A 10,964-nucleotide genomic window follows, 5' to 3' on the forward strand; every position below is an offset into this window, starting at 1 on the left:
GAGAGAGAGGGAGAGAGAGAGAGTTTAAACCTTTCTCATAAAGCCTTCACTATTTGTGCAAGCACCGCAAAATTTGGCGTACCCAATCCCGTCACAGGGTCCCATCCAACCGTCGCATTCCACCCAGCTCTGGGGATATACGGCGTAGCTAAACTTGAAGCCCTGGAAAAGCCGGTACATCCCTCCGAATAGCCATCGACAATGTCATTCAAACCTGCACCCTTAAGACTGTAGAGGAGCGGATTGAGAAATCCAAGGACAGGCTTCCCTTCAGCAAGGCGGATAGAGTTGAGAATGGCTACAACTGCTGCGAATACTGGTGCAGAGGCGCTGTGTGAATGGTCAGAAATACTTGTTTTTGCAAAGTTGGTTTTTGGAAAGAGTTTGGGGGCTGGGAAGGGAAGAGGGGTAGATATTGAAAGTCGAAAGAAGGGTACAAGGAATATGAGAAGTTTTATGCCAGTACATGAATTCACGAACCTCGTTCCTGATGCGTAAGTGGGTTCCCCATGATCAACAATGTGAAATTGTGCGGACTGTGCTGCCACATCCGGAAAACCACGACCTGCTGGGTTATAGAGACCAGCCCATCGACTGCCTAGTTGACCTAAGTATGTCGAAACAGCTTCGTCTTGGTACGCCGGGCGGGGATATCGATCAGAAAATCCTCCCGATGAAAAGTACGCTGCAGTCTCCGGGTTTACGCCTTGTGTTCCACCAACAGATGTTAGGAAAGGACAGACAGCTGGAAAAATGGGGTCGAATCGGGTTGTGTTTGTTCCATCGTTAGTTTGACAAGCACTTCCCGGGCCAGAGTCTCCACTGGAGAATAACACTGATACCCCTCGTGCACCTAGCTGAGCGAACAAATTGCATGTCGAATTTGCGTATTTCTCTGGTACGCTTCGTTCATTTTCACCGTATGAAGTGGTAAGAACGGCTGGTAACTCCTCATCTGGAAGAGAGAGTAAATAATGCAATTGGTCCAAGTAGGGTTCATTGGTATTGGCGCTTGTATCAGGAAGATCCAGGTCGGGAATCATTGGACCGAGCCCACCGGTGGTGTAATATACCGTGGTTGCGTTGGAAAGGCCAAGTGTATACTGGACATCCAGACTGGCTTCCATAGATGACTTGCTCGAGTTCTGATGGTTCAATCCCCCGTTAATGGAAACCACATGGAAGGTGGACCCTTTTAGCTCCGGGACGAACTTTTGAAAGAAAAGATCCAAATCACTATATCTTGCGTATTGCTCAAGGTAGCCTGACACTCCAAGCTTATTGCGAGGGTCTGGGGTAGCAGTGACATTTCCCATGTTATATATTTCCCGAATACATGATGGCGCAATAGCAAGGCTACAATTGACTGGATAACAAGAATCATTAAGCCCCAGGAGTTGAATAGCACCATTACCAGCAGAATCAGGTTTGGGTTGGCCAAATCTCGTTGTTGGCTGGATCATATGGACGTAGGGAGAAATTTCAGGGGGAACACAGTATTCCAGAGTTCGAATTATCCGAACATTGCGAACCAAGTTCGAGAAATAGTAAAATTTCGTCCGAAGCAAACTTTCTGCTTGCGCGACAGAAATTTTGAAGTTAACCCAATCGCCATGGTCCGTAATGGCCGTCTTGGGAACACCTCCTTGTTGCAACCATAACAAAATTGATTCTGAGACATGCGGTAATGGTTTTAAGAATTGCTGCACCTGATCTCGCTTCATATATTGACCATAATTCGGGTGTCCGGGTGTAGAGAGATCAAGAACTGCTTGCTCAAACAGCCATCCATTTTCTTGCCTAACAGCAAGGCGAAATTGTATAAGGGTATCAGGGGGAGGTGCTTCTTGCTGCGTCCACCCTGGAGGAACTGAATGAAGCTGTTCTACTATATCGCACCAAGTAGACGAAGGACCTGGGAATGTGAGAGCTGGCAAAATAAGCGCGCAGGCTCCAATGAAGCCCAATAGAGAAGCGCACATTCGGAAATGACAGACTGATGGATGGGAGAGTTCTAAAAAAAATATGTTCGTTCGGAAAAGAAGTCACATAAACTTGGCGCAGCTCTCGAACTTCGGGGGGGGATGTCCAGACCATTTTAAAGGATGCGAGAAGGTGTCAGGGGCATTATTAACCTGAAAAATGATGCAGAGTGAACTAGCGTATCAGAACTAGGAATATCACTTTCCGCATGTAGTTTAAACAAGGAATTCTTGGCGGGTGAATAACCCAGAGACGGGTTGAAGGAGCGTGTAACGGCGAACATAAGCGTCGTACAGTGAGGCAAAAGACATAACGCTGGTTAATATCTAGAAGGTAAGTGTGACAGCAAAGGAATGCCACAGTTAACAATGGAGAGCAGTGAGGCGCGCATCCAGGCCCGCCACCAAGGAATCTGACAGTGTGCCCAGTAGAAACGTCCTTGAGAAACTCATTTCGATTATTTGGAATTTGGAAGCTCTGGTATACAGCACTGCGTTTCGTTTCCATGGTTAGTTTGATCGGTTGAAAGCAGGTTGATGGTAGATCGAGAAGCTTGGGTGGGTTGTCTGGAAATTCAGTCCACCACTCAATGACCCGCACATCGACCATTTTCATAGCGAATAAAGCTGGCCCAACCGTTCTAATGCTGTGTATGAATCAAGGGACCGAGGTTGAAGAAACTTTGCCTCCTGCCTTTAACGGCAAACAGCGTGACATACTTGTCTTCCTGCGAGGCCAGAAGATATCAAATTTCGACAATCAGAAACAAATTCCAACAGTAACGCAGGTCTCACTGGTTCAACAGCAGTTAGGCGGATAGACTATATATGAGAAACATTCGACAGAGATCTAGATCTCATCGTGACGTATCACAAAATCAACTGATCACGAGGGTTGGCGATTTCCTTGCCAAAAACATGCGTGAATAACACGTTGGAATTGAGGCAGTCTAGGTTAGTTTCCGGGTCCCAGGGTCCTTGATGGTAGATCCCACCCACGCTGTGATTCTGCAATCTGCATCGTATGTTTTCGAGAAAGAAGCAGAGGAGGGAAAGGCGAACGGCTCGGAATGGAACCTTGGAAGTTCAGGTACCAAAGTAAGAAGCGGAATGTCACGTGCGGCAACGTCCCCGCATCTCTTCGTATCGCTTGAAGGCAAGCAAGGGACAGAACAATTCGTCGTGCTGTTCGCCGGATAGCCTTGTATCATAACTCAACGTTCCTTCAGGGCCGTTGGATTAGGTGGCCCTCCGTGGGATTACCTAGACCCCTTGCAATCATCGCCGAAGCTAGGATATTCCCAACTTGCCGAGGTATCTCTCCGTGCGGGTTTGCAGCAGTTCGGAGATGACAATGATATGCCCCCAATAACTCCTCGCTGCCAGCTCCCCCTATACGCAGTCGGGATCCATCGATTTAATGCTATTGACAGGAATATTCAACCCTAACTTTACTATATATATCGTATACCAACCCTCTCAACCTCACCCCTCCTCGGAAAAGGCCGTTCTTCGCAAGGACACAAAATGCCTTCATCAGCTCCCTCCAGCGCAAATCAAATGCAAAACGAGGCCATTTCGCAGCACAAACCTGAGATATCGTTGAAAGACCGCTTTTTCCGCTACTTTCAACATGAGATTACAGGTGGGATCTGGCCTCATCCAGTCATCACCGTATACGCCGCTTTCGCTAATGGAAATATGGATCTGTAGCTCTTCAGGAGCAAATGGACCGTCTAGGTGACACTGCGCTAATTGGAGGGGAGCGCACGGATGCTATAGATCATTGCTTAGCTGGGATTGCTCGACTATCAAGTGAGGTTAAGGATGCGTCAGCCTCCATTCCCCCATATGACCAGCGGATATATGCCAACGTACGTCACCACGGCCATCAGATTTCTGTGATTTTAATTTCATGTGCGACTCGTTGAAATTTCTATGCCCTTGTTGAGTTTGCTTTATGGTCCATTCTTACACCTTTTAGGCGATCAAAGCTCTCCAAGACAAGCTCGCAGAAGCACGAGCAAGCTTTGCGCCACGATCTAAGTTTTCCTTCAAAACCGCGCGCAAGAACCCGTCTGCGATATCCTTGGCAGATGCTGCTGAGATAGCAGCTCAGGGTCGTCGACACATTCCTGGTTACAGATCCAATGATAACTCGATGCAGTCGTCTGCCAGCCCGTCGCCGATATTATGTTCAACTTCCATGAATGATCGCCTGCCCTCTCCCCGACAAGAAGCTTCAGCTCCTCTTGAGGCCCCCGAAGAATTACAAAAGAGTGACACCAATAAGCCCAGCAACTCCGCCTCTGGGGCCTCGTCCGTTTCTGTCAGTTCCCATACCGGTGTTCATATAGTGTTACCGACGTCTGCATCACATGCCACTGTGCCTGCATCGATAACGTCGTTACATCAGTGCGTTGTGGACATGACAGTTCCCACGGCGGATTGGCGACCATTTGCTGGCCTTGTAATAAAGGAGGTTACCGAAAGCCTTCTCCTCTGCGGACAAGTGGATGGCTCGGCGCATATTACTGGAGTCAATCACAGCACTATAGTGGTTTCCTGCCACCAATTCCGAATGCACGATTGCGTCGATGTGGATGTCTACCTAAGCTGTTCTAGCAGACCAATCATTGAAGATTGCAGCAATATCCGATTTGGCAAAATTCCCGAAATTTATGTATGCTGCCTTCCACGTGCCTTTCGTTCCGTCCGTTCTCTACCCCACCCCAATGTACTAAATAGAATCCCACCGTTAAAATTTCACCCTTACTAATCATGCAAACTCACATAGGCCCCTAAATCCGTAGATAGCACCCAGCCAAACCTCTGGGATCAGGTGCAGGATTTCAAGTGGATCAAAGTGGAACAGAGCCCTAATTGGAGTATCATCAATGAATCTGAAAGAGTCCCACATGATGTGTGGGAAAACACTGTTCCAGGTGGACCAGGAACGTCAGTGGACACCATTTTAAAGTCTGTAAAGGTGATCTTATCTTGAAGTTACTTACCCATGTGCTTTTGCGCGAAAGTGCCACCATTTTCCCGAAATGTGGACCTTTTATTTATTACCTGTCACGGAATACAGCGACTGGACCATAAGAATGAATTGTGTTACAAAATGAAATGATAGACACAACAATGAAACGGGTGGCAACGCGACTGGTGACGGGAAGCCACACAAATATACCACCTGCAGTCGCCTAACAAGTTGCAGTGCTGATTGCTTAGATCTACTTGCCAACACTTGACTATTCGAGTAACGCACAGTAAGATTGGATATTCTATAATTGTCCGCCATTGTTGCGTCGATTTGGGCGATTAATCTTTCATCTAGTCATTCCAGTGTATAAATCCTAGATTAAAGGATTGGTAGCGGCTAAAATCCAACCCCGTACAACAAAAACAACACCGTGACTTCAAATTATGTTTTCCCTACAAGTATGCGAGCAATACATGTGGAAGTCCAATTTACAAATTCAACTTCACAATGTTCGGTGTCTGCTGGGTTTTATTCTTAGAAAACGGTAATATATTCAGCAATGTTTGAAAATAATATGATATTTATATCGACAAATTTTACAGTGGAAACAGGAAATTATTATCAAATAATGGATGAGATTAGATCATACACTTATTCTTAAGAAGATAACAAAGAAAAAGTAAACGCAGACATCAAAGTAGACATGCGTATAGAGAGTATGGAAGAGAAAAGCAGCCATTTTAAAATATTCTACTGGAAAATAGCATTCTGGAAAAAAAAAAAAAATAAAAGAATGTCACCACTGTAGCCGACAATATCTGCGATACAAAGGAAGGGGGCTGCACAGAAAACACCCCGTCTAATACACTCCGTACACCGCCCGGGATTAAAGTCTACTTCAGAAGAAGTATGCATATGTTAGAAGAAACAAACACTCGTACAATGTCGTTGAATCCCGAAACATACAACACCACTGCGCCACAGCCTACATCGATGCTGAAGAAAAGGGTTCCTTGCCAAATCAAAAGCCCCCAAAATGAAAAAAAGATTAAAAGAAGAGAGGAAGGAAAGAGAGTGGTATCAGAATCAAGTTCCCTTTCAACGACGCAAATCCACTACCTCGAACTCTAAACCTTTAGCCTCAAAAACATGTCCGGGCCGTAATGCATCAGTATATATATTGGGCTCTGGGTGCGGATGGAAAAGCCCCGACTGCGTACAGGCAAGCACGGATTTCAAACCAGGTGGGTCCGTGAGCCGAAACACGCCCCAGTCAGGGTCCTTGCTCGGTGCACAAACAATCGCAATACTTTCCGCTAACATTACTTGATAGCCGGAATGAGTATGCAAATCACGCGAGCTCATGAAGCAGGTCTGCGATGGATGAGTATGTATCCAACCAAGAACCATTAAATCTTCGGAATCACAGTAGTCGAAAATGGCTCCCTCGTTGACCATTTCGCAGGTATCTGATGTAGACTCCTGTTCGGGGATTAGAAGTTTGGAAATGAAAAAGGCATTGGATATTAATGTTCCACACAGGATGCCACAGGTTTCAAGATTGCACTTGGTATTTGAGGCAGCGATGTAGAGAAATTGTTTTCGGAGGTCAGGAGATATGAAGATAGTTCGGAGAGGGGTGCCATTTTCAAGATATGCTGATGGTTTGAATGTAAATTTTTGGAGATCCGCCGGCGGGGTTACGTTGCCATCTGTTGCGGAGGTAGAAGAAAGCAATCCTTTCTTTGGGATTGGGGGACATATCGCTTCAGGAAGGGGAGAGCTGGTAACAGACTCTGAAGGTGAAGGAATAGAATCTTTAACTTTGGCAGGGAGTTGAGGTGGAAGAGATGAGCTGGATGTTGCAGGCTCCTTACTAGGCACGGGCGGTGGTTGCTGGCCGATATCAAAAGCCGGTTGACGAGGTATATTGGGGTATTTATAACTAGATAGCTTTCCCATATCAGAAAGCCGCTGGGGTATGGGAGCCGTTTGTAGGTCGCCTTGAGACTCTGAAACGGGGCGATGGGGGGCTGAGGGCAATCTCCGCTCCACCCGCTGGGTTTTTGGGACTTTGGACCTAATATTCTGAAGGCGTCGGCTAAGGTCGTCTGCCGGCTCATCATCATGGCTCTCATGGAAGTCTTCGATTCCATAGGTTTCCAATATATCTTTCGCATACGGGTCTCTAGTTTGAGTTGCCGTTCGAGCTGTTGCCCTTCGGTTGAATTCCCTCTGGGCAAGTTTCACAGCCAATTCCTTATTCTGAGCGGCTTCCAAAGGCTCAGCTATACCGGCTAATGCGGGATCAACCGGAGCATTCGCAATCGCAACGCCATCGTTTCCCAATAGCGATGTTGTCTTTTTGGCCTCTCTTCCTCGGAGAAGCTGGACGTAACGCTCATATCTCTTGTTGATGCGGGGCTTCAGCAGCTCAAGCTTGCTCAGGTTTCTCTGAACTTCCCTTTTGGCTGCCGCAACAGCTTTGCGATTATCCTCTTGTCGTGCATCGGGGTGAGTTGCAATGTGTGAGAGTACTAGTTGCGCGTGTCTGAAGAGAAGAAGATATGCCTGTTGATCGTTCCCCTCACGTTCATAGATGCTGGCCTGGAAGATAAAACATAAGTAAGTGGCGGAATGCAGAAGCTCGACAGAAGACAGAGGCGCACCTCTTTAATAAGCAAACCCGCTGCTCGTATCCAGTACCGCAATGGAGAGAAAGGGTCAAACTCAAATTCGCTAGCTTGACGAGCAATCTGCTCGACATTCAAAGGCGGCTGCATTTGGGCGTTGTTTGGCGGGGTATTTGTCATGACCTGGCTCTGATGCACTTGAAAATTTTGACAGGGTGAGGATAGCAAGAGGGTCCCTTATTATTCACGCAAATAAAAGCGTCAGAGAGCATGCAACCAGTGACATGTAGTCCATCGACGGAGTTATCAAAGCGAGGGAGGGATGGCTAGTCTCCAAGGGTGGGGAGTACGGCGGTCCAAGCATGAGAGAGAACGCAAGGGCATATTTCCGTTTATCCACATTAGGCCCCAAATAGTCCGCAATACAGAAATTTTGTATTCTTGCCGTAGCCCCCGTCGTTCATCGTGACTTGATGCTGGAGGGAGGGGGTGAACATGAATAGACAGCTCCATTGCAAATCTTGGGGTTGTCATCGGCATGCCAAGACCGGATTTTCCCAAACGAGAAACTTCTTCAGCTTCAACTTTTTTGGTTGATCTCAACGATTAGGAATTTCACTCCCCTACACTGATACTATTGTATTTATTTATCCAGGCCCAATTTGATTCCTGATTGCTTATGTATTTATATATGTATATCCTCCTTACTACTTCATAATTTTATCGACTCGCACTACAAGTCTCATCCCTCCCACTATGGTGATATACTTGCTACTTGCGCTGCACCACCATGCCAAATGCCAGGAATTCCAGCTTTAGTGATACCGAAATCACCTTTCCCTCCCTGCAATATCTTTTCTTCCGCAATTTCTACTGTCATGAGCAAACGTCCACCTTCTTCCAACCAACCTAGATTTCATATTGCGAGCTCGTTACTTTGCGGTATGTCCAGTCTATACCTCCCAACAGCCCTTACATGGCTCCATCTGCCCTACGATATTTCGTCATCCGAACCTAATGCCAGTGTCATGTACATAGATGATATTCTACAACGACTCGGCCCATCTCTTAAAAAACAGTCCTCATGCGATATCATCGACGTCTTCCCCGGCGCTGGACTTCTCTCGGCTAAACTACATGACTATCTAAAACCTCGACGTCACCTTCTCATCGAACCCAACATTCATTACTACCAGTCATTTCTAAAACCGTTGACCGAAGATCCGAATTCGCGTTATAAACATTTACCCTGGGACCCGTTCGACCTTAAAACCTACGATGATCTTTTCCTGCAAGAACATCTGCCAGAACAAACAAAAAGGCCACCAGTTTGGTCTCAAGACAGTGTATGTGCTACCAACGACAGCCTACTAGTGCTGGCTAATATGACTGTCAAACCGCAAAATGGGCAAAGGTACACTCTCCTATTGCGATACCTTGAGGCGTGTTTTGATCAGACATTGTTTCATCGGTTTGGGTTAGTACGGATGATTGCGCTCCTGTCATCCGATGATGCGGAGGTACTGCTGCCCAGGGTAGTCTCTAGACGCAGAAGATCTGCTGCTATTGCAGAGGCTTCCTGTGCAGATGTAACGGAGGTCGCTGGCGATTCTGCGCGCGAACTGTGGCATTCACAAAAGGGACTCTCAACGTTGGATATAAGTGGAAAGCTGGTTGAAAAGCGATCCAAGGAGAATTGCACCATTACTCCTTCCGGGCGCGATATTAGTCCTCCGGAGCTCGCCCCAGATGCTGGCAAGTATGAAAAGCGTGAATCTTATGTACCTCGACCAAAACGGCCATGGCATGACACGTATATTGAACTGATGCGAGACCCCAATCTTCCGGACCTTCGCACACGTGCGCGAAGGGGAAGGCCACCATTGAAAAACGCTAATGGTACTGATATGGGTGATAAATCAGGTTATGGTAAAGTTGTCGCCCTGCATAGGCGTCTCGTGCACGAGAATCGAGATGAGGGATTGTTTAGGAAAGTGGAATCGAAAGTAATACAGATCGAGAAGCTAGAAGCTGAACTAGCCTTGATGCTAAAGACCAAATCGCCGACCCTCGCCGATGTATTGAAATATGCAAAGCAAATTCATGAGGAAAAGTTGCAAGTTGAGGAGCAGCTAAGCTCGCGCAACAGTGTTGCACTGTCGCGTTTCGATGCGCTTATGGAAGAACGAATGTGTTTCGATGGTATTCGGTCCGGCACTAAAACACCTCTTCTTCTCTGGGATAAACGTCCGTATGAACCGCTTGATGTCGGTTCCGACGAATTTATGCCCAACGGCATGTGCTCGGTCATCGATTTTCAGCCGAATCCCCAAATTCAACCCCCCATCCAAACCCAACAGCAACACATCAAAAATAAAACACTCCACAAATACTATTTGATGATTCGAGCCTACCGCCACCTCATGGGCACTATCACAACCCACAATCAAAGATCTATTGGCGATATTCTGCGGCCAATGTTTCCCGATCGCGCAATGTCCAGTTTGATCCAATCAATCCCCAGCCTCGCCCCATTCGCGAGGCCAAAAATCTTTGAAATGATCTATTCAAAAGTAAAATTGAAGCACTTGCTATCCTTTTCCGAAACAACTGATGTCCACAAGTCCGTCCAAGAGGTCGCACCAGAACTTGCACAATGCGACGAAAATTGCTTCGATTCAGTCAAGGTCCGACATTTACCGTCCTATGTCTTGTGGGACATAATTGTCCAATGGCAAGAATCGTCCGGAGGCTTTGAGGCTGAATCAGATATATATAGAGTTCTCGGCGGTGCCCGACTTAAACGGATGGAAGGAGAGGTTTTCGCGACTGGTTTCGCGTAAAAAGCGAGCCGAACTCTTGCTCCCTTGCTGCCATTTTAAATGTTATTCACAATCCGCGGGCTATTACATCTGATGAAAATTGAAACCTACTGCCTCCTTGCAGGTGAGGGAAATAACTTCAACAGTCAATGGCATCAAAACCGACATGGCCAATCTCAGACGCATTCCTCATTATGGAGCCCTTCTCCATGCTATTTACAGCAGATGAAATTATATATAGATCTAACGTCTTCGTCCATGTACTGTACAATTTCATTTCCTGTATTATATGTAGTATATAATTACCAAAATTAGACCAACAACAAACTATCTTGAAAAGATATGCATCCTCCCCTATACCATCCCAGCATAATAGCCACAGTACGTTTTTGCCTTCAGTCCATTTTTATATTTAGTGCCCATGCTTGGTGCTCGGGGAAACTTGACTGGACTAAACTCAAAATAAGCTTAAATTTAGAGTTTGTCACTTTAAATGAAAGCTAAACATCAACTGCACCATTCCTTCTTTCAATCAAAAAAA

General features: G+C 46.4%; 4 protein-coding genes across 4 annotated transcripts; 2 read left to right on the forward strand and 2 right to left on the reverse strand.

Annotated features, from left to right (window-relative positions):
* Positions 1–35: 35 nt before the first annotated feature.
* Positions 36–2,592, reverse strand: HCAG_04348 (hypothetical protein; the record flags this gene model as incomplete). Its single annotated transcript, XM_001540458.1, has 4 exons — positions 36–330; positions 481–1,800; positions 2,278–2,309; positions 2,401–2,592. 4 exons carry the CDS (start codon positions 2,590–2,592, stop codon positions 36–38), a joined length of 1,839 nt encoding a protein of 612 aa, XP_001540508.1.
* Positions 2,593–3,509: 917 nt separating this feature from the next.
* On the forward strand, positions 3,510–4,986 carry HCAG_04349 (predicted protein; the record flags this gene model as incomplete). Its single annotated transcript, XM_001540459.1, has 4 exons — positions 3,510–3,627; positions 3,696–3,856; positions 3,967–4,665; positions 4,780–4,986. 4 exons carry the CDS (start codon positions 3,510–3,512, stop codon positions 4,984–4,986), a joined length of 1,185 nt encoding a protein of 394 aa, XP_001540509.1.
* An 868-nt stretch (positions 4,987–5,854) lies between these two features.
* HCAG_04350 (hypothetical protein) lies at positions 5,855–7,781 on the reverse strand (the record flags this gene model as incomplete). Its single annotated transcript, XM_001540460.1, has 4 exons — positions 5,855–5,864; positions 5,935–5,953; positions 6,189–7,575; positions 7,638–7,781. 4 exons carry the CDS (start codon positions 7,779–7,781, stop codon positions 5,855–5,857), a joined length of 1,560 nt encoding a protein of 519 aa, XP_001540510.1.
* Positions 7,782–8,479: 698 nt separating this feature from the next.
* HCAG_04351 (predicted protein) lies at positions 8,480–10,444 on the forward strand (the record flags this gene model as incomplete). The annotated part of the gene is made up of 2 exons (XM_001540461.1): positions 8,480–8,543; positions 8,640–10,444. The coding sequence occupies 2 exons, from the start codon at positions 8,480–8,482 to the stop codon at positions 10,442–10,444; spliced, it is 1,869 nt and encodes a 622-aa protein (XP_001540511.1).
* Positions 10,445–10,964: the final 520 nt, after the last annotated feature.

Source organism: Histoplasma capsulatum, genomic scaffold (assembly GCF_000149585.1).
Source record: "Histoplasma capsulatum NAm1 scaffold_4 genomic scaffold, whole genome shotgun sequence".
NCBI lineage: Eukaryota > Fungi > Ascomycota > Eurotiomycetes > Onygenales > Ajellomycetaceae > Histoplasma > Histoplasma mississippiense.